This window comes from Cherax quadricarinatus, chromosome 61, assembly GCF_038502225.1.
Source record: "Cherax quadricarinatus isolate ZL_2023a chromosome 61, ASM3850222v1, whole genome shotgun sequence".
Classification (NCBI taxonomy): Eukaryota; Metazoa; Arthropoda; class Malacostraca; order Decapoda; family Parastacidae; genus Cherax; species Cherax quadricarinatus.
Window position 1 is genome coordinate 13049136 of NC_091352.1, and position 24620 is coordinate 13073755.

At 38.6% G+C, this 24620-nt stretch overlaps 1 protein-coding gene across 7 annotated transcripts in view; it reads left to right on the forward strand.

Moving 5' to 3' along the window:
• Su(z)12 (Polycomb protein Su(z)12) overlaps nucleotides 1-24620 on the forward strand; it is a 235063-nt gene that overhangs the window by 98050 nt on the left and 112393 nt on the right. For 4 of the 7 annotated variants that reach the window (XM_053791982.2, XM_070098232.1, XM_070098233.1 and 1 more), the window contains exons 2-3: nucleotides 10811-10857; nucleotides 15520-15618. The exons of 1 other annotated variant lie outside the window; for it this stretch is intronic. In XM_053791982.2, coding sequence (XP_053647957.1) covers nucleotides 15550-15618 — 69 coding nt within the window. In that variant the 5' untranslated portion in view covers nucleotides 10811-10857; nucleotides 15520-15549. The remainder of the gene's footprint in view (nucleotides 1-10810; nucleotides 10858-15519; nucleotides 15619-24620) is intronic. 2 more of the 7 variants (XM_053791985.2, XM_070098234.1) reach the window with 2 other exon arrangements.

The window sequence follows — 24620 nt, forward strand, 5'->3', positions numbered from 1 at the left end:
ACCACGGTGACATCACACATCCTTGTCTAAGGCCTACTTTTACTGGGAAAAAATTTCCCTCTTTCCTACATACTCTAACTTGAGCCTCACTATCCTCGTAAAAAACTCTTCACTGCTTTCAGTAACCTACCTCCTACACCATACACTTGCAACATCTGCCACATTGCCCCCCTATCCACCCTGTCATACGCCTTTTCCAAATCCATAAATGCCACAAAGACCTCTTTAGCCTTATCTAAATACTGTTCACTTATATGTTTCACTGTAAACACCTGGTCCACACACCCCCTACCTTTCCTAAAGCCTCCTTGTTCATCTGCTATCCTATTCTCCGTCTTACTCTTAATTCTTTCAATTATAACTCTACCATACACTTTACCAGGTGTACTCAACAGACTTATCCCCCTATAATTTTTGCACTCTCTTTTGTCCCCTTTGCCTTTATACAAAGGAACTATGCATGCTCTCTGCCAATCCCTAGGTACCTTACCCTCTTCCATACATTTATTAAATAATTGCACCAACCACTCCAAAACTATATCCCCACCTGCTTTTAACATTTCTATCTTTATCCCATCAATCCCGGCTGCCTTACCCCCTTTCATTTTACCTACTGCCTCACGAACTTCCCCCACACTCACAACTGGCTCTTCCTCACTCCTACAAGATGTTATTCCTCCTTGCCCTATACACGAAATCACAGCTTCCCTATCTTCATCAACATTTAACAATTCCTCAAAATTTTCCCTCCATCTTCCCAATACCTCTAACTCTCCATTTAATAACTCTCCTCTCCTATTTTTAACTGACAAATCCATTTGTTCTCTAGGCTTCCTTAACTTGTTAATCTCACTCCAAAACTTTTTCTTATTTTCAACAAAATTTGTTGATAACATCTCACCCACTCTCTCATTTGCTCTCTTTTTACATTGCTTCACCACTCTCTTAACCTCTCTCTTTTTCTCCATATACTCTTCCCTCCTTGCATCACTTCTACTTTGTAAAAACTTCTCATATGCTAACTTTTTCTCCCTTACTACTCTCTTTACATCATCATTCCACCAATCGCTCCTCTTCCCTCCTGCACCCACTTTCCTGTAACCACAAACTTCTGCTGAACACTCTAACACTACATTTTTAAACCTACCCCATACCTCTTCGACCCCATTGCCTATGCTCTCATTAGCCCATCTATCCTCCAATAGCTGTTTATATCTTTCCCTAACTGCCTCCTCTTTTAGTTTATAAACCTTCACCTCTCTCTTCCCTGATGCTTCTATTCTCCTTGTATCCCATCTACCTTTTACTCTCAGTGTAGCTACAACTAGAAAGTGATCTGATATATCTGTGGCCCCTCTATAAACATGTACATCCTGAAGTCTACTCAACAGTCTTTTATCTACCAATACATAATCCAACAAACTACTGTCATTTTGCCCTACATCATATCTTGTATACTTATTTATCCTCTTTTTCTTAAAATATGTATTACCTATAACTAAACCCCTTTCTATACAAAGTTCAATCAAAGGGCTCCCATTATCATTTACACCTGGCACCCCAAACTTACCTACCACACCCTCTCTAAAAGTTTCTCCTACTTTAGCATTCAGGTCCCCTACCACAATTACTCTCTCACTTGGTTCAAAGGCTCCTATACATTCACTTAACATCTCCCTAAATCTCTCTCTCTCTCTCTCTGCATTCCTCTCTTCTGCAGGTGCATACACGCTTATTATGACCCACTTCTCGCATCCAACCTTTACTTTAATCCACATAATTCTTGCATTTACACATTCATATTCTCTTTTCTCCTTCCATAACTGATCATTCAACATTACTGCTACCCCTTCCTTTGCTCTAACTCTCTCAGATACTCCAGATTTAATCCCATTTATTTCCCCCCACCTAAACTCCCCTACCCCTTTCAGCTTTGTTTCGCTTAGGGCCAGGACATCCAACTTCTTTTCATTCATAACATCAGCAATCATCTGTTTCTTGTCATCTGCACTACATCCACGCACATTCAAGCATCCCAGTTTTATAAAGTTTTTCTTCTTCTCTTTTTTAGTAAATGTCTACAGGAGAAGGGGTTACTAGCCCATTGCTCCCGGCATTTTAGTCGCCTCATACGACACGCATGGCTTACGGAGGAAAGATTCTTTTCCACTTCCCCATGGACAATAGAAGAAATAAAGAAGAACAAGAGCTATGTAGAAAAAGGAGAAAAACCTAGATGTATGTATATATATATGCATGTGCATGTCTGTGAAGTGTGACCAAAGTGTAAGTTGGAGTAGCAAGATATCCCTGTTATCTAGCGTGTTTATGAGACAGAAAAAGACACCAGCAATCCTACCATCATGCAAAACAGTTACATACATACATACAGGAAGGCCCCACTTACACGGCTGGTTAGGTTCCAGGCTACCGCCGTAAAGTGGAACACCCTTTTTTTCCACTTACAAATGCATACAAACACTAGATAACAAGTTTACACTAACATATATTAAGTTAGCAATAGAACCAGGCATCAAAAAACAATAAAAAAAGTACAATACACACATAGTGCACTCATTACTTACCTTAAAATATTTATAGTCTTAATCTAGGGTGAGACAAGTAGCATTTATTGTAAGAAATCAAGTGTGGTATGTATGGTAGTCAGCCAGGCTACCATACCAGGCCACCCCACCCACACATACAATTCTATGATATTTAACCCTTTGACTGTCGCGGCCGTATATATACGTTTTACGAGGTACCGTGTTTGACGTATATATACTCATAAATTCTAGCGGCTTCAAATCAAGCAGGAGAAAGCTGGTAGGCCCACATGTGAGAGAATGGGTCTGTGTGGTCAGTGTGCACCATATAAAAAAAATCCTGGAGCACGCAGTACATAATGAGAAAAAAAGAACTCCGACAGTTTTTTTTAACCCTTTCAGGGTCCGTCCCGTAGATCTACGGCTTTACGTTCAGGGTCCAAACCGTAGATCTACGCCATGAGCTCAGCTCACTCTGATAAACTGTGAGTGGTACATTTGGGCCTAGATATGAGAGAATACATCTATGTGGTATGTGTGCACCACATAAAACAGATCCTGCAGCACACTGTGTATAATGAGAGAAAAAAAATGAATTCATGATTTTTCGATTAAAACAGCAACTTTGCAGTGTTTTTTCGTATGTTTTTTATAGTTGTATTTGCGATTTCTTGGTCTCATTTGATAGAATGGAAGACATATTACAGAAATAGAGATGATTTTGATTGGTTTTAGCACTGGAAATGGCTTGAAACTGAGCTCAAAGTAGCAGAAATGTTAAATTTTTGCCGATATTCAAGAGTAAACAAACGACCTAACACGTCTAATACACGCCAGCTGGTGGGTCTAATATGCATTCACAAATATGGTGATGATATTTATACAATTATTACAGTATTGCATAACAGTAAATCTTCTATTTTTTGGTGTGAATAAAAATTCATTATGTGAATAAAAAATCAAAATGGAATTTATTTGTAAAGCCTCAAAACATAACTAATGAACAGAGGAAATGTTAGTTTAGTGCCAGGAATGCCTACATTGTTCATTCTGGAGCCTATTTTGAAATTGGAATATTTTGAACTTTGTGTTAAATTGGCCAAATTAACAATTTCCGATCACTTTATTTTGTAGTTGAAACAGTTGACTTGGCGATTTCTTGTGCTCAATCAATAGAATAGAAGTAATAATAGTGAAATAGCTAAGAATTTGGTTGATTGGAATAATGTAATTGGCCTAAAATGGGAGTCAAAGTCGGCAAAATCGCCAATTCGTAAATATCGCTGACACATCAAAATTCGCGAGAGCATAATTTCGTCAATTTTCCACCAAATTTCGTACTTTTTGTTTTATTACCTTCACAAAAAGATTCTCTACGATTTCATAAGAAAAAATAACAAATTTTTTTTTTGAAAATTCTTGGACACTGGTGCGTGACTCCAGATTTGGGCCTTGGACCCTGAAAGGGTTAATTAAAATGCCGACTTTGTGGTCTATTTTCGTATAGTATTTATGGTTGTATTCTCGTTTTCTTGGTCTCATTTGATAGAATGGAAAACATATTACAGAAATAGAGGTGATTTTGATTGATTTTACTATAAAAATAACCTAGAAATGGAGCTCAAAGTAGGGGAAATGTTTGATTTTTGCCAATGTTCAAAAGTAAACAAATGATGCCATTGTCCAATAAATGTCCAACTAGCCATTCTAATATGCAGTCATGAATGGGTTGATGTTATTTATACAGTTATTACAGCATTGCAGTAGTCTGCATAATAGTAAGTCTAATATTTTTTGTTTGAATAAAAATTCAAAATAGAAAGCAAGAGTAATATCAGAAGGGCCTGGAGACGTGACTGATGAACAAAGAAAATGTTATTTTAGAGCCAGGAATGTCTGCATTGTTCATTCTGGACCTTATTTTGAAATTGTCATATTTTTTAGTTTTCGTGAAATTGGCCAAATTGCAAATTTCTGACCACATTATTAGGTAGTTGAAATCAGTAAATGGGCAGTTTCTTGTATTCAATCGATAGAAAAAATGAAGTTCTAAAGAAATAGCTATGAGTTTGGGCGACTGGAACAATGGAATTAGCCGAAAATAGGGCTCAAAGTGGGGGAAATCACCGATTTGTAAACAGCGCCGAGGTCGCTAACTTCGCGAGAGCATAATTTCGTCAGTTTTCCATCAAATTTCGTTTTTTTTGGTCTCATTACAATCGGGAAAAGATTCTCTATCATTTCATAAGAAAAAATAATTTTTTTTTTTTTAAATTTTGCGACACCAGGAGACACCTCAGGATTGGGGGTTGCGACAGTCAAAGGGTTAAGCATCCCAGAGCGATAAAATGTATATACAGCTCACTCATTACTTACCTTAAAATATTTGTAGTCTTAATGTAGGGTCAGGACTAAGTAAATGAGATAAAACGAATAAATGAGAGAGAGAAAGAATGAGTGCATGAGAGAGGACAGGCGCAGAGTTATGTAAACAAACCAGGCGAAGGTAAGCTTTGTAAACGAAGTGTACACGTCTGGTTTGTGTACAAGTTACATTGTGTACAGGTTGTCTCTACATTGATACGGTAGAATAAATAAAGAAGAACACTTCCATTCTCATGTAACATCATTTTGAGAAGAAATGATGCTCTGAGTGAAGGCAATGGAAATAAGTCACTCTGACTTTTTTGGGTTATCCTAGGTTCTCTACACATATGTTGTTATGTATGATAATCTATGTAACTGTATTTGTGTATACCTGAATAAACTTACTTACATACATACGAAAGGAATAATTTTCTACAGTTACCCCCAGTAACACATTTTCTCTTATGTTAGATTAGAGAAAATGTTATTCTTGGCATCACTTGTACAAGTTATCTGGCTACCACATCTCATATTTGTTTATTTATTCTATTGTAGGGTGTATTTATCATCTTTTTATGTTATGTATCGTGTTTATTATATAATTTTGAAAAAAATATCATGGATGGATTAATGAAAATGTGTATATTAACGTAATATACAACATTTAATGAGACTCGGTGATTATTATTATCATTACTAATATGACGTCTGGAGACATAAGACACTCTTACTGATTTTAATGTGTACCTGCATGCCAGCACAGTATGTAAGTTTATTTAAGTACAGGTATACATAAGTATAATTATCAGAGTATATATAAAATATGAAATAACTTTTAAAAACATTTGAAATTTTGGAGTTTCCAGACAAAATGGAGAGACTTAGTGCTTACTGAGCTCACGAAGAATGTAAACAAACAGGGTGGGGCGCGGTGACCGTATTAGAAAGTCAGGTGGGGGGAGCCGTATAGCGAGTTTTGGTCATAATTTGAAATGACCGTATTAGCGGAACGTAAAGTGAAACGCCATAAAGCGGGGCCCTCCTGTATATATATATATATATTATACACATACACACACACACACACACTGGACCCCCGGGTCACGTTATTAATCCGTTCCTGAGAGCTCATCGTAAAGCAAAATTATTGGAAAGCGAATCAATTTTCCCCATAAGAAATAATGGAAATCAAATTAATCCGTGCAAGACACCCAAAAGTATGAAAAAAAAAAAACTTTTACCACATGAAATATTAAGTTTAATGCAATAGAATAATTACAATAACAATAATAACAATAGAATAATCACAATAGAATAATTGACACTTACCTTTAATGAAGATCTGGTGATGATTGATGGGATGGGAGGAGGGGAGAGTGTCGAAGTTTTTAATGTTTAGAAGGGGAATCCCCTTCCATTAGGACTTGAGGTAGCAATTTCTTTTCTGGGGTTACTTACCTTCTTCTTTTAATGCCACTAGGACCAGCTTGAGAGTCACTGGACTTCTGCCACACAACATATCTGTCCATAGAGGCCTGTACCTCTCGTTCCGTTATGACTTTCCTAAAGTGGTTCACAGCATTGTCAGTGTAATAGTTACCAGCACGGCTTGCAATAGCTGTGTTAGGGTGATTTTCATCCATAAAGGTTTGCAGTTCAACCCACTGTGCACACATTTCCTTAATTTTTGAAGTAGGCACAATGGATTCTACAACTGGCACAGGCTTCTCAGGGTTAGCCCCAAACCCTTCAAAATCTTTCTTAATTTCCATACTAATTCTCACCCTTTTTACCACAGGGTTGGCACTAGAAGCTTTCTTGGGGCCCATGGTGACTTATTTTGCAGAAACAAGCACCAAAAACAGTGATAATATGGATAATATGGAATGTACCGAATGTATCCCTAGATGCGCGCACACTGGCTGGCTTGTAAACACTGGCACACACGGGGCAGTTCAGGCCACATGTGGACATGTCTCGTACGAATCGTATCGCATACCGGGTTTTGTAACGGGAACTGAGGCAAATTTTTTGCGATATAATGCTTCGGGTACCGGATTTATCGGATACCGATGACTTCGTGAACCGGGGGTCCACTGTATATATATATACACCTACCATCCGACTTACGACCGAGTTCGGTTCCGAGAAACCGGTCGTAAGTCGAAATGGTCGTAAGTCGAACTTTACTACTGAATATCAACAAAGCATTTTTGTAATGACTTTATTTTATTGTTTTATTTTGGTATTTCATGTTTTACTTTACTTTTTATGTTGTTAGTACTGTATTTTATACTGTAAGGTTTAGGATAAACACTGTGTACAACACAAATAGTTGTTTATTTCCCAGAAATTTGGCATAAAAAACACGGTCGTAAGTCGAGTGGTCGTAAGTCGAGCAGGTCGTAAGTCGGATGGTAGGTGTGTGTGTGTGTGTGTGTATATATATATATATATATATATATATATATATATATATATATATATATATATATATATATATATATATATATATATATATATATATATATATATACACACACACACAGTGGATCCCCGGTTAACGATATTTTTTTCACTCCATAAGTATGTTCAGGTGCCAGTACTGACCGAATTTATTTCCACCAGGCCCGGTGGCCTGGTGGCTAAAGCTCCCGCTTCACACACGGAGGGCCCGGGTTCGATTCCCGGCGGGTGGAAACATTTCGACACGTTTCCTTACACCTGTTGTCCTGTTCACCTAGCAGCAAATAGGTACCTGGGTGTTAGTCGACTGGTGTGGGTCGCATCCTGGGGGACAAGATTAAGGACCCCAATGGAAATAAGTTAGACAGTCCTCGATGATGCACTGACTTTCTTGGGTTATCCTGGGTGGCTAACCCTCCGGGGTTAAAAATCCGAACGAAATCTTATCTTATCATTTCAGACCCGCAAACATACACGTACAAATGCACTTACATAAATACACTTACATAATTGGTCGCATTCGGAGGTAATCGTTATGCAGGGGTCCACTGTGTGTGTGTGTATATATGTATATATATATATATATATATATATATATATATATATATATATATATATATATATATATATATATATATGTATATATATATATATAAAATTTATTTTTATATATGTATCTTCTTTCAACAAACTGGCCCTGTCCAAAGCAGGGTGGCCTAAAAAGAAAAAAAAAGTTTCTCTTTTTAACTTTAGTAATGTATACAGGAGAAGGGGTTACTAGCCCCTTGCTCCTTTCATTTTAGTCGCCTCTTACGACACGCATGGCTTATGAAGGAAGAATTCTGTTCCACTTCCCCATGGAGAGAAAATGCCAACAGCATTTGGTGTTCCCAGGCAGTAACCCATCCAACTACTAACCAAATCCAGTGTTGCTTTACTTCTTTGATTAGTGGGTTCAACATGGTATGGCTGTATATATATACAGCCTCTCCTCGCTTGATGATGGAGTTCCGTTCCTGAGACCACGTAGTTAGGCAAATTCGTCGCTAAGTGAGGAGCATACTATAATGATAGGGAGTTTGTGTCGACTATCTTTGATATTCTTTTAATGTCACCTTTGCAGCATTTATAACATTTCTGGTATATTATTAAATGTTTATACAGTAGTGTACTGTATATTGTAATAAACAGAATACAGTGGACCCTCAACCAGCGATATTAATCCGTTCCCGAGAGCTCATCGTTAATCAAAATAATCGTTAGTCAAGTTAATTTTCCCCATAAGAAATAATGGAAATCAAATTAATCCGTGCAAGACACCCCAAAGTATTGAAAAAAAAAATTTTACTACATGAAATATTAATTTTAATACACACAAACTGAAGAAGACATGCACAGTTACATGACACTTACCTTTATTGAAGATCTGGTGATGATTGATGGGATGGGAGGAGGGGAGACCGTTGATCTTGTTAGTGTTTAGAAGGGGAATCCCCTTCCATTAGCACTTGAGGCAGCAAGTCTTTTTCTGGGGTTACTTCCCTTGTTCTTTTAATGCCACTAGGACCAGCTTGAGAGTCACTGGACTTCTGTCGCACAACATATCTGTCCATAGAGGCCTGTACCTCTCGTTCCTTTATCCTAAAGTGTTTCACAACATTGTCAGTGTAATAGTCACCAGCACGGCTTGCAATAGCTGTGTGAGGGTGATTTTCATCAAAAAAGGTTTGCACTTTAAGCCACATTGCACACATTTCCTTAATCTTTGAAGTAGGCAACTTCTTCAATTTCTCTCTCCCCTCCTCTGAAGCAGTTTCCTCAGGTGTGGCCTCTTACTGTTGAAGATGCTCTAGCAGCTCATCAGTGGTTAGTTCGTCATTGTCCTCCTCCACCAACTCTTCCACATCCTCCCCACTAACCTCACCAATATGAGCACTAGTTCCAGGCATTTTTTCCTGTTCACCTGGGTGTTAGTCAACTGTTGTGGGTCGCATCCTGGGGGACAAGATTAAGGACCCCCAATGGAAATAAGTTAGACAGTCCTCGATGATGCACTGACTTTCTTGGGTTATCCTGGGTGGCTAACCCTCCGGGGTTAATCGTTTCTCGGTAATTGTTTCACGTTAAGCCACACCAACAACACTCTCTCCACATCTTCGAGTAATACAGCTGATGGTGGTGCAGCAACAACAACAGCTGACTGTGGTGCAGCAGCAGCTGCACCTTTGGCAAGAACAGCTTCCTTGATTGCTGTTTTCTTACCCACAATAGTAGCGATGGTTGATTGGGGTTTATTATACAACCTGACCCTCCGGGGTTAATCGTTTCTCGGTAATTGTTTCACGTTAAGCCACGCCAACAACACTCTCTCCACATCTTCGAGTAATACAGCTGATGGTGGTGCAGCAACAACAACAGCTGACTGTGGTGCAGCAGCAGCTGCACCTTTGGCAAGAACAGCTTCCTTGATTGCCGTTTTCTTACCCACAATAGTAGCGATGGTTGATTGGGGTTTATTATACAACCTGACCAGCTCAGAGACACGCACTCCACTTTCATACTTATTAATGATCTCTTTCTTCATCTCCATAGTATAATTCTCACCCTTTTTGCTGTAGGGTTGGCACTAGAAGCTTTCTTGGGGCCCATGGTGACTTATTTTGCAGGTGCAATCACTACAAAGGCTGTGATAATATGAAATGTTCCAGTTGTTGTATGTTTGGAAGCGACCGCAGTGGCTGGCTGGCTTGTAAACACTGGCACCAAGGGACAAGTGAGGCACGCTCAGGCCAAAGTGGACGCGTATGGTACGGAACGAATAGCGCTGGTCGGGTTTTTAAGCGCTAGTTGAGGCAAAATTTTTGCGTTAAAATGTATCACTAGTCAGATTTATCGTTAATCGATGCCATCGCTGGTTGAGGGTCCACTGTACAGGAAATCAGCTCTAATATGCATTATTTAGGCATGCATACTGGTCAGAGAGCCCGTTGTAAGTCCAATGTGTCGGTAAACGAGAACGTTGCTAAGTGAGAGGCTGTGTGTGTGTGTGTGTGTGTGTGTGTGTGTGTGTGTGTGTGTGTGTGTGTGTGTGTGTGTGTGTCTCTGTCTTCCTCTCTGTCTCTCTCTTTCTATATATCTATATCTTTTGTTTGCTTGCTTGCTTCCTACACACTACTGACTGTAGTCAAACTGGTATGGGATGAGGACCTCCAATGAAGGAACGAGACACCCTCTTGACACTTTTTTCACTCGCCAGATCTTAAAAGCTAGTGGATAAGGTGCTGATACTGGCTTTAAACATAACAAGTTTTTCATGTTATACAGTATAAAACAGTACTTAAATTTAGCTACTTACGTGGGATATTTATGTTAAGTTAAATTCTCTAAATGCATTTTAAAAATAAAGACTAATTGCTTTAATACTATTGCAGAACCCACACAGATCTACAGATACCTAAGATCAAGAAATGTTCTAAGTGTGAGTATGAAATTTAATATGTATCAGTAACACAAATCTAGAATTGCCTATATTTAAATGCCATAATGCTTAGGAAGGTTGATATGATATTGTCTGTATATTACTATTGAGTGACTTGCAAATATTCCTTTGGATTTAACTGAATGAATACTTACCCATTTTGGATATTGTACAGTAAGCAAACTGTTTAGTAATACTGTTTCTGTTAACTTTGAATTAAGAATGAATGCAAAAACAATACCTGTAACTTTATAATTAACATGAAAAGTGCCTATGTACTTGGGTGGGTTTTAGATTCCTACTTAAATAAGCGTGTTGGTGTATTTCTTTCTTGAAGTAATTCCCAGGTCATTGTTCCTGCAGTCTGGTTTCTGAGCCAGGTCTGTGTATGTGTGATTACATATTTGTTACAGGAGCAAAGATATTGTAGATTTTGTTAAATTTCTCGATTATTGTAGTGCATGTGCTACCTCTTATTTTATCTGTTGTTTATGATATGTGAAGAAATATGTTACTAGTCTTCTTTCTGCACTGTTTTTTGTAGTTTGCAATTGTGGCTCCTCTCTCTACTTCCTTATCTATTTTCTTGTATTTATTTGTGATGTTACGTGCAGTTGTACTTTATCTTCACCCTTTCCCCTCTCAATTATAGTGTTTTTCAGACTTCTAATTTTTATGCTGCAATTCATTGTTAAGCACATCTGAAAATTCCATCTTTCGTGTAGTTTTTATGATACCATGCTTAAGGTTGCATATTATATTTTTGGTCTAACATGTTGTCTTCAATATTTTTAACATTGTACATCCATATACAGTATATATAGTATATACAGTACTGTATCTGAAGTCTGTTTTTAAGTTTGCCTGTACAGTAGAGAGTTTCTCATTTCTGAGTTAATTTGGGTTTGCTAATTGCTTGTTTCTCTGTTATTCTACTTACTTTCTTTTCGAGATCTATTTCAATAATTGCCGTACAACCAAGTATACTCAACAGACTTGTTCCCCTGTAATTCATATTGTTTTTGTCCCTTTTTTTTTGTTTTTTTTGGGCTATATAGCCCACAAAATGTACTATCTAACCCACAAAACCTTATTGCAGCCTGCTTTTATCATATAAATTCTTAACCCCATCAATCCCCACTGCCTTTTCCCATTTTCTACCTACTTACTGCCTCGCCCACTTTTTCATTTCCACTTCTGACTATTTTTTTTTTCCCCCAATCAAATCTAATTCTTTACTACCCTGTGCATGCAATCTACCTCCATTTTATCATTTACATTGAAGAATTAATGTTTTTTTTTTCATCTTCAAGCTTTTACTCCCTTATCCATCATCTTGCCACTTAATCTTAACCAAAAAGATAATTTTTAAATGTAAGAAACTTGAATATGCTAACTCTTCTTCCATGCCACCCTTTTATCTCATCATCCAAGCAATCATTTCATTTTCCTCCTTCACTCAAACTCTTATATCCACAAACCTTTGATCCACAAACTAACACTGCATTCTAAAATCCACTGTACCTCTGTAACCTTGTACCTTTCAGTGTAGCTAACCTTTCATCACTAGTGCTCCTTCCTCATAACTGTCTCTAATTCATTCACAGTTGCTCTACTTTTATCTGCTGACAGCACACCATTGTCCTTGTACTTCATCTTAATCTAGCTACCCAAAAAAATATTGATCATACTCATCAGTTGCTCCTTTAAAAATATGTGTATTCTGAAGACTGCCCTTCAGCAACAGAAAAAAATCTATTTGCAGTAAAAGCACAGATTAATTTTAATATATTAAAAAGCTTTCTGACAGTTACAATATTAGTATGGATGGCATACTATTACTCTAATGTCAAGGCTATACAAAATTAAACCTAATAAACAAATAGGATGTTAGTGATAATATAAAAACCCTTATAATAAATAATCTAGGAAGGTTGTATGAAGGCACTGTTGATAAAAATAATTGTGATGAACATGAAATTATACTAGTGTCAGAAATATTGGTGGGATGCTGATGGTGCATTGATGTGCTGGAATAACATTTGGAATGAAGAATCAGTACAGGGGTTGTTATGTACTTGAAAGTGATCAGTATCAAAAATGGGTTGGTGTTAACAGTGTAGTTATATATGAGTATTATGTTTTATGTACTGTACAGGAGGGCCTCGCTTATACAGGTTAGGTTCTGGGCTACCGCTGTAAAGTGAAATGTAGCCTTTTTTCACTTTCAATGCATATAAAAGCCTGTTTACGTATTTACACTATTATATATTAACTGAGCAGTGGAACTTGGCCTAAAAAATTCGTAAACATTACACATATTACTTACCTAAAAATATTTTTGGTCTCAGTTTGTAGTAAGTGGTGAATACAGCCTCTCCTAACTTAATGATGGACTTTCGTTCCTAAGACCACGTCGGTAAACGAATTCATCGCTAAGTGAGGAGCATACTATAATGGTAGTGGGTTTATCAACTATCTCTGATATTGTTTTAATGTCACCTTTGCACTATTTATAACATTTCTGGTATATTTTTAAATGTTTATACTGCAGTGTACTGTATAGTATTGTAATAAACAGACTAGAGGAAATCAGCTCTAATATACATTATTTGGGTATGCATACTGGTCAGAGAGCCCATCGTAAGTCCGAGTCGTTGGTAAACGAGTACATCGCTAAGTGAGGAGAGGCTGTATATTTATTGTAGGAAGTCTGAATAATTGAAAACTGATGCATTAGTGAAATGCTGTAAAGTGCAGTGCTGTATAGTGGGGCCTGCCTGTATTATTTTCTCAAGTATAGTATTTTTGACAGTATTGGCAATCCCACTTTATGAATTGGGGTGGCTCTGGCTATTTTGTGGCTGGCTTCAAATGTTTTGCCTTAAGAGTATATAAAATATTGCATTTGCTGAGGATAATACAGAGGAAGTTTTGATTTACCACACTGGATATGTCAGCTTCATGAAAATAAGCTAAACTTTATTAAGGAACTCTACAAATAATTTTGCAGATAGTATTATAAATTTGAACAATGGTTTTGAGAGCATTTAAATGTTGTAGGCATGCATTATATACATTTAACTAAGGGTAATCCACTGAAATTAGTGTGAATTACAGTATTTCCTTGGGGGTTCTTATTTTCTGTAAAGTATTTTTATGAAGCTTATTTTGGAGGTGGCTGTTGATAAATTGGTTATTAATATCTGTTTGACATAGATGTCATCAGCTATTTAGTTCATTTGCTATATCATTAGCCAAGACTAAATGCACATCATCTGTGGAGAGAGTTGTTTGTTACTTGCTTAGTGTTTTTATCTTAGAATTTAAATTTAAGTTTTTTGTTTACTGTACCTTAATTTCATTAAATTTATTTTAAGTAGTGGAGTATATCAGTTTATATCTTCAAATTAAATAAATAGTTGTTTCAGAATATTTTTTTTTTTACTGCAGAAATTAATTGTAGTTTTTTTTTTTTTTTTTTTTTTTTGTTTCCACTAGCATGTAGTCTGTCATGTGGGAAGGGATTCTAACCTACTTCCCAAGGGCATTGGGAAAATAATACTTTTTGAAAAATAGGTAAACCCTAAACAAAGGGTCCCACAAAATCCACTTTTCTCTTTAATTGTAACTAACTTAAATCAAATTTGATTGGAAATTTATCCCCAACTTTCATTCTATTTTATTTCATTTTTATGTACATATGCAGTATGTATATACATTTCAAGAGTTGTATAGAAACTTGTTAATTTTATCTGTACTGTACTTAACCTATACACCTTGACACCTATTTATACAATTTTAGTTGCATTTTCTCGGTCATTCCACATCAAAGTTTCATTTTATATTTCTAAATATAATGCATATTCAGTATGTTAGATATTAAATGTAAAGAATCAGTAAGAGGAGTAAATAAATCCATTTGGAAATAGAATTTCTCTTCTAGGATGGAAATTCTATCTTCATATGGATTGATACTCCTAATTAATTCTTTACATCTAGTGGAAAAATGAAACCACAACATTAAACACCCAGGAAAGTAAAGATGTGCATATATTAAATGTAAATAGTTTACAAGATTTACGTGTGATTGTACAGCATACATGAGAGAAAATAAAAGACCGTAAGTGGGTATGGTCACCTAATAGTCCTGTATAAAATAAGAGATTTTCAGCAAAATTGGTCAGTGACTTTTAAGATTGCATTTTGAAAGATACCCCTTTATTAAGCCCAAGGTAACTAATAGAAGTACGGTATGTAAAAATATTATGAGTGATGTGCACTAGTTTGATGTGATGTGGTACAGAGAATTGGTTTTACAGTGGTCATTGATGCAGTAATGTGATATACCTGTGTCACAGTGCCAGTCATATTTTTTATACAGCTTTGACAATGTCCGAATAATTCCCGTGTTGGAAAATAAATCACGCCATAATTTAGAATATAATATTAAATATTGTTCAGTGTTGTTAACTTCTAATCATCATTTTTAGCTACCTTATTGTGTAAATGTTAACACTTGGTAAGGAGTTTAGTCAAGCATATGAGAGAACAGATATGTACAAGACTGCTGCACACAGTGCTGTATTCCTGTAGCATGGCAACTTACTAAGGAAGCCTTGTGGATTGCCCAGTAAGTAGTTTTTGTTTCTTATATTACAGCCGATTTTTCTACAACGCACACTATACTACATGCGTGGGAGGATGAGCCGCAGCCACAAGAACAGAATGTCATTTAAACTAGACTGTCTGCTGGATAAGGTAATAACTAAAGCTAACTTTATGAAATTTTGGAAGTAGTTAGTAGATAAAATTAGGTTTTTCAGATATTCTCTTGAATAAATTACTTCATAAAGACAAAGTAAGGCAATCTTTCTTTTTTTCAGAATAACTTGGAAAGACTTCAATCATGCAGGTTTGTGGTGTTTATGATCTGATTATTGATAGTATGCCAACTGAAATCTCTCATCTTGAATGTGTGTGAGGGACTTAGACATCCAGGAAGAGTGTGAGTGTGAGTGTGTGAGTGTGTGAGAGTGTGTGAGTGTGAGTGTGTGAGTGTGTGAGTGTGAGTGAGTGTGAGTGTGAGTGAGTGTGTGAGTGTGAGAGTGTGTGAGTGTGAGTGTGAGAGTGTGTGTGAGTGTGAGTGAGTGTGTGAGTGTGTGAGTGTGAGAGTGTGTGAGTGTGAGTGTGTGTGAGTGTGAGTGTGTGTGAGTGTGAGTGTGAGTGTGAGTGTGTGTGAGTGTGTGAGTGTGTGAGTGTGTGAGTGAGTGTGTGTGAGTGTGTGAGAGTGTGTGTGAGTGTGTGTGAGTGTGTGTGTGTGTGTGAGTGAGTGTGTGTGTGTGTGTGTGTGTGTGTGAGTGTGTGTGTGAGTGTGTGGGTGAGTGAGTGTGTGAGTGAGTGTGTGAGTGAGTGTGTGAGTGAGTGTGTGTGTGTGTGTGTGTGTGTGTGTGTGTGTGTGTGTGTGTGTGTGTGTGTGTGTGCATGTGCGTGCGCGCGCGCATGCGTGCAAGCTAGGAATGGAGGAAAGTGGTTGTTATGACGATGTGCTGTTGGAGTGTGAACAAGGTAATGTGTATGAAGGGATTCAGGGAAACTGGTTAGCAGGACTTGAGTCCTGGAGATAGTTAATACAGTGACTGCATTCTGCAGGAGGGGTGGGGATATTTGCATTTTCGAACTGTAGTATTGGCACCCCTCTGGCAAGACAGTGATGGTGAATGTCTTTAATTTTCAAAAGAAAATTAAACTTTTATGTATGTAATACATTTCTTTTATTCCTGAGGTAGACATCTTTTCATGGTAAAGGACTAAAGTTTCTTTTGACCCCTTTGACTGTGCTGGCTGCAAGAGTAGAGTTCCTGTCATTCCATTAATGGTCAGAGGATTGAGCTTCCACCCTTTCTTGCCAAATGGCCCAAACAGGCTTAAAATTTTGTATAAATACAATAATAATAATAATACAATGGAACCTCAAAAATTGAACGTATCACATATCGAACGTTTCGAAAATAGGACCATTTTTTCGGACAAACTGTGTCCCTATTATCGAATGCGCCCCTATTTTCGGACCGCCGGGTACGGGGCCTGTCTGCCGCCCAGTCTGTCCGCGTCTCCGCACAGGCGCCGTGAGCAGTCTAGCTTTGTTTATGCTTGAGTGAACACTAACCTGCACTCTCATTCACACATTTTACTATTATTTCGTTGTGTTTAGTGCTTGTGGGACTGTGAAATAAGCTGCCATGGGCCCAAAGAAGCTTGCTAGTGGTACCCCTGTGGTAAAGAAAGTGAGAAACACCATAAATGTGAAGAAGGAAATAATACAAAAGTATGAGAGTGGTGTGAGACGTACCATACCCCGGCCGGGATTGAACCCGCGATCAGAGAGTCTCAAAACTCCAGACCGTCGCGTTAGCCACGGATGTATGGGAAAAACAAGTCCACCAAGTTCTATCCTGTCGAAGAAAGAACAAATCAAGGAAGCTGATGTTGCGAAAGGTGTTAATATAGGGAGTGGATGAGGTGCCTTCTTCAAAGATTAAGGAGATTTGTGCCAAGTGGAATGATGTCCAAATGTTTGTGCAGAAGTACCACCCTGAGCAAGCTGAAACAAGCCATCTTTGCAACAAGTTCAGTGACAGAACCATGTCCCATTTTAGGGAAATGTTAAAGAGGCACCAGAAACAGAGGACTGTGGACAGTTATTTAGTGAGACAGGAGTCCAGTGACTCTAAAGCTGGTCCTAGTGGCATTAAAAGACAGAGAAGGGAAGTAACCCCAGAGAGGGCTTTACCTGAAGTCCTCATGGAGGGGGATTCTTCTTCCAAACACTAACCCCAACTCCCTCTCTCCTCTCTATCTTCCAGATGCCATCACCAATCTTCAATAAAGGTAAGTAAAAATGTTATTTTATATGTGTTACTATACATAATTAAAAACTATAGTATTTGTTGTATGTAAAACTGTAATTAATCTCTATAAAATGTATTTTTTGTGTGAATATTTTTGGGTTTCTTGAACGGATTAATTGTATTTCCATTATTTCTTATGGGAAATATTGCTTCAAATTTCAGATTTTTCGAATTTAGAACTAGCTCCTGGAACGGATTAAGTTCGATTTTTGAGGTTCCACTATAATAATAATAATAGTAGATAGTAGGTTGGTAGACAGCAACCACCCAGGGAGGTACTACCGTCCTGCCAAGTGAGTGTGAAACGAAAGCCTGTAATTGTTTTACATGATGGTAGGATTGCTGGTGTCTTTTGTCAGTCTCATAAATATGCAAGATTACAGGTACGTCGTGCTACTTCTACTTACACTTACACATACATGTACATGTTTATTTATACACACTCATCTGAGTTTTCTTTGATTTTATCTTAATAGTTCTTGGTCTTATTACTTTTCCTTTTATATCCATGGGGAAGTGGAATAAGTATCTTTCCTCCGTGAGCCATGCATGTTGTAAAAGTCATCTAAAATGCCGAGAACAATGGGCCAGTAACCCCTTCTCCTGTAATAATTACTAATAAGACTAAGAAAATTGTCAAAGTGGGAAGTCTGAATGTGCGTGGATGTTGTGCAAATGATAAGAGATTGTGGATGCTATGAATGAAAAGAAGCTGGATGTCCTGGTTTTAAGTGAAGCAAAGCTGAAGGGGGTGGGAGAGTTTCAGTGGAGAGGAATAAGTGGGATTAGGTCAGGGGTTTCAAATAGAGTTAGAGCTAAAGAAGGAATAGCAATAATGTTGAAGGATAAGTTATGGCAGGAAAAGAGGGACTAGAAATGTATTAATTCAAGGATTATGTGGAGTAAAATAAAGGTTGGATGTGAAAAGTGGGTTATAATAAGCCTATATGCACCTGGAGAAGAGAGAAGTGTAGAGGAGAGAGAGAGATTTTGGGAAATGTTGAGTGAATGCGTGGGGAGTTTTCAACCAAGTTTGAGAGTAATGGTGGTTGGGGATTTCAATGCTAAAGTGGGTAAAAATGTTGTGGAGGGAGTAGTAGGTAATTTTGGGGTGCCAGGGGTAAATGAAAATGGGGAGCCTTTAATTGAGGTATGTGTAGAAAGAGGTTTGGTAATAAGTAATACATAAATATACAAGGTATGATATAGCATGTAATGAAAGTAGTTTGTTAGATTATGTATTTGTGGATAAAAGGTTGATGGGTAGGCTCCAGGATGTATACGTTTATAGAGGGGCAACTGATATATCGGATCATTATTTAGTTGTAGCTATAGTTAGAGTAAGAGGTAGATGGGAAAAGATGAAAATGGCAACAACAATTAAGAGGGAGGTGAAAGTGTATAAACTAAGGGAGGAGGAAGTTCGGGTGACATAAAAGCAACTATTGGCAGAATGGTGGGCTGGTGCAGGTATGAGTAGTGAGGGAAGGAAGGTTGAAGAGGGTTGGAATAGTTTTAAAAATGCAGTATTAGAATGTGGGGCAGAAGTTTGTGGTTATAGGAAGATGGGTGCAGGAGGAAAGAGGAGTGATTGGTGGAATGATGAAGTAAAGGGTGTGATAAAAGAGAAAAAGTTAACTTATGAGAGGTTTTTACAAAGCAGAAGTGTTATAAGAAGAGTAGAGTATATGGAGAGTAAAAGAAAGGTGAAGAGAGTGGTGAGAGAGTGCAAAAGGAGAGCAGATGATAGAGTGGGAGAGGCACTGTCAAGAAATTTTAATGAAAATAAGAAAAAAATTTGGAGTGAGTTAAACAAGTTAAGAAAGCCTAGGGAAAGTATGGATTTGTCAATTAAAACCAGAGTAGGGGAGTTAGTAGATGGGGAGATGGAGGTTTTGGGTAGATGGTGAGAATATTTTGAGGAACTTTTAAATGTCGTCGAAGAAAGGGAGGCGGTAATTTCATGCACTGGCCAGGGAGGTATACCATCTTTTAGGAGTGAAGAACAGCAGTATGTGAGTGTGGGGGAGGTGCGTGAAGCATTATGCAGAATGAAAGGGGGTACAGCAGCTGGAACTGACGGTATCATGACAGAAATGTTAAAAGCAGGGGGGATATAGTGTTGGAGTGGTTGGTATTTTTGTTTAATGTATAAAAGAGGGGAAGGTACCTAGAGATTGGCGGAGAGCATGTATAGTCCCTTTATATGAAGGGAAGGGGGACAAAAGAGATTGTAAAAATTATAGAGGAATAAGTGTACCAAGTATACCAGGAAAAGTGTACGATAGAGTTGTAATTGAAAGAATTAGAAGTAAGACAGAATGTAGGATTGCGGATGAGCAAGGAGGTTTTAGAGTGGGTAGGGGATGTGTAGATCAAGTGTTTACATTTAAGCATATATGTGAACAGTATTTAGATAAAGGTAGGGAAGTTTTTATTGCATTTATGGATTTAGAAAAGGCATATGATAGAGTGGATAGGGGAGCAATGTGGCAGATGTTGCAAGTACAGTGGACCCCCACATACCGTCGGCATCACATAACGTACAATCCACATACCGCTCGCTTTTATCGCAAAAATTTTGCCTCGCATACCGCTCTTCATCCGAGACGCGTCCAATGTGCGCCCTTAGCCAGCCTCGCATGTGCCGCCGGTGGCATTGTTTACCAGCCAGCCTCTGCGGTAACATCCAAGCATACAATCGGAACATTTCGTATTATTACAGTGTTTTTGGTGATTTTATCTGCAAAATAAGTGACCATGGGCCCCAAGAAAGCTTCTAGTGCCAACCCTACAGCAATAAGGGTGAGAATTACTATAGAGATGAAGAAAAAGATCATTGGTAAGTATGAAAGTGGAGTGCGTGTCTCCGAGCTGGCCAGGTTGTATAATAAACCCCAATCAACCATCGCTACTATTGGTGGTACAGCTGCTGCTGCTGCTGTACCACCGTCAGCTGCTGCTGCTGCTGCTGCTGCTGTACCACCGTCAGCTGCTGCTGCTGCTGTAGTACCGTCTGCTGCTGCTGTAGCATCGTCTGCTGCTGCTGTAGCACTGTCAGCTGCTGCTGCTGTTGTACCACCGTCAGCTGCTGCTGCTGCTGTTGTAGTACCGTCTGCTGCTGCTGTAGCATCGTCTGCTGCTGCTGTAGCATCATCTGCTGCTGCTGTAGCATCGTCTGCTGCTGCTGTAGCACTGTCAGCTGCTGCTGCTGCTGTACCACCATCAGCTGCTGCTGCTGCTGCTGTAGTACCGTCTGCTGCTGCTGTAGCATCGTCTGCTGCTGCTGTAGCATCGTCTGCTGCTGCTGTAGCATCGTCTGCTGCTGCTGTAGCACTGTCAGCTGCTGCTGCTGTAGCACTGTCAGCTGCTGCTGCTGTAGCACCGTTGTTGGTGTGGCTTATTGAGAATACCAAGAAACAATTAACCCCAGAGGATTTGCCACCCAGGATAACCCAAAAAAGTCAGTGTCATCGAAGACTGTCTAACTTATTTCCATTGGGGTCCTTAATCTTGTCTCCCAGGATGCAACCCACACCAGTCGACTAACACCCAGGTGAACAGGGAAAAATGCCTGGAATTAGTGCTCATATTGATGAATTTAAAGCCAGCAAAGGTTGGTTTGAGAGATTTAAGAATCGTAGTGGCATACACAGTGTGATAAGGCCTGTTCTGGAAGAAAATGCCAAACAGGACCTACAGTACTCAGGAGAAAAAGGCACTCCCAGGACACAGTGTCTCATCAGTCATTGTTGCATCTTCAATAAAGGTAAGTGTCATTTATTCTTCATTTAGTAGAGTAGTACATGCACAATATATATTGTGCATGTACTACTCTACTATTGTGCATGTATCCTTCTCTGTGTGTGTAGGAAAATGTATATTTCATGTGGTAAAATTTTTTTTTTCATACTTTTGGGTGTCTTGCACGGATTAATTTGATTTCCATTATTTCTTATGGGGAAAATTCATTCGCATACCGATCATTTCGCATAACAATGAGCCCTCTTGCACGGATTAAAGTCGCTATGCGGGGGTCCACTGTACAGTGGACCCTCGACCAACGATGGCATCATATAACGTTAAATCCGACTAGTGAATCATTTTAACGTAAAAATTTTGCCTCGACTAGCGCTAAAAAACTCGACCAATGCAATTTGTTCCGTTCAAGATGCGTCCACGTGTGGCCTGCGCATTGTTTACAAGCCAGCCACCGCGGTCGCATCCAAACATACAGTCGGAACATTTCGTATTATCACAGTGTTTTTAGTGATTGCACCTGCAAAAAAGTCACCATGGGCCCCAAGAAAGCTTCTAGTGCCAACCCTGTGATAAAAAGGGTGAGAATTGGTATGGAAATTAGGAAAGATTTTGAAGGGTTTGGGGCTAACCCTGAGATGCCTATGCCAATTGTGGAATCCATTGTGCCTACTTCAAAGATTAAGGAAATGTGTGCAAAGTGGGTTGAACTGCAAACCTTTATGGATGAAAATCACCCTAACACAGCTATTGCAAGCCATGCTGGTGACTATTACAATGACAATGTTGTGGCCCATTTTAGACAAATCGTAAAGGAACAGGAGGTACAGAGCTCTATGGACAGATATGTTGTGCGACAGAGGTCCAGTGACTCAAGCTGGTCCTAGTGGTATTAAAAGAAGAAGGGAAGTAACCCCAGAAAAGGACTTGACACCGTAAGTACTAATGGAAGGGGATTCCCCTTCTAAACACTAACACCATCCACACATTCCCCTCCTCCCATCCCATCAATCATCACCAGATCTTGAATAAAGGTAAATGTCATGCAATTGTACATGTCTTCTTCAGTTTGTGTGTATTAAAATTAATATTTCATGTGGTAAAATTTTTTTTTTCAATACTTTGGGGTGTAAGGAACGGATTAATTTGATTTCCATTATTTCTTATGGGGAAAATTAACTCGACTAATGATAATTTCGACTAGCGATGAGCTCTCAGGAATGGATTAATATTGTTGGTCGAGGGTCCACTGTATATGGAATAGGTGGTAAGTTACTAAATGCTGTAAAGAGTTTTTATGAGGATAGTGAGGCTCAGGTTAGTGTGTGTAGAAGAGAGGGAGACTACTTCCCAGTAAAAGTAGGTCTTAAACAGGGATGGGTAATGTCACCATGGTTGTTTAATATATTTATAGATGGGGTTGTAAAAGAAGTAAATGCTAAGGTGTTCGGGAGAGGGGTGTGATTAAATTATTGGGAATCAAATACAAAATGGGAATTGATACAGTTGCTTTTTGCTGATGATACTGTGCTTATGGGAGATTCTCAAGAAAAATTGCAAAGGTTAATGGATGAGTTTGGGAGTGTGTGTAAAGGTAGAAAGTTGAAAGTGAACATAGAAAACAGTAAGGTGATGAGAGTATCAAATGATTACTATAAAGAAAAACTGGATATCAAATTGGGGAGGAGTATGGAAGAAGTGAATGTTTTCAGATACTTGGGAGCTGACGTGTCGGCGGATGGATTTATGAGGAATGAGGTTAATCATAGAATTGATGAGGGAAAAAAGGCGAGTGGTGCGTTGAGGTATATGTGGAGACAAAAAACGTTATCTGTGGAGGCAAAGAAGGGAATGTATGAAAATACGCCTACCATCTGACTTACGACCTGCTCGACTTACGACCGTGTTTTTTATGCCAAATTTCTGGGAAATAACTATTTGTGTTTACACAGTGTTTATCCTAAACCTTACAGTATAAAATACAGTACTAACAGCATAAAAAGTAAAGTAAAAATGAAATACCAAAATAAAACAAAAGTCATTACAAAAATGTGATGTTGATATTCAGTAGTAAAGTTCGACATACGACCGGTTTCTCGGAACCGAACTCGGTCGTAAGTCGGATGGTAGGTGTACGTATAATAGTACCAACACTTATTTGGGTGTGAAGCTTGGGTTGTGAATGCAACAGCGAGGAGGCAGTGGAGATGTCCTGTCTAAGGGCAATGCGTGGTGTAAATATTATGCAGAAAATTTGGAGTGTGGAAATTAGGAGGTGTGGAGTTAATAAAAGTATTAGTCAGAGGGCTGAAGAGGGGTTGTTGAGGTGGTTTGGTCAGTTAGAGAGAATGGATCAAAGTAGAATGACATGGAGAGCATTTAAATCTGTAGGGGAAGGAAGGCGGGGTAGGGGTTGTCCTCGAAAAGATTGGGAGGAAGGGGTAAGGGAGGTTTTGTGTGCGAGGGGCTTGTACTTCCAGCAGTGCGTGTTCAATAGGAGTGAATGGAGACGAATAGTATTTGGGACCTGACAATCTGTTGGAGTGTGAGCAGGGCAATATTTAGTTGAAGGGATTCAGGGAAACCGGTTATTTTTATATAGCCGAACTTGAGTCCTTAAAATGGGAAGTACAATGCCTGCTCTCTAAAGGAGGGGTTCGGGATATTGGCAGTTTGGAGGGATATGCTGTGTATCTTTATACGTATATATACGCTTCTAAACGGTTGTGTTCTGAGCACCTCTGCAAAAACAGTGATTATGTGTGAGTGAGGTGAGTGTTGAATGGTGATGAAAGTATTTTCTTTTTGGGGATGTTCTTTCTTTTTGGGTCACCCTGCCTTGGTGGGAGATGGCCGACTTGTTAAAAAAAAAAAAAGAAAAAAGTAATGATAACACATTGGGTTTCCACGCTACAGTAACAGAAGCCAAAGAGACTGACCAAGCACTACTACCGTTTGCTTGCTCCTGGAGCTATAGTGTATTGGTAGGCAACACAAAGTACAAGAAGGGGTTCAATGCTAGCCTTGCTGAATCATTGGCTGGTCATATATGGCTAGGGTTAGCAGGCATTGGAGGGAGTACACACTTTCGAT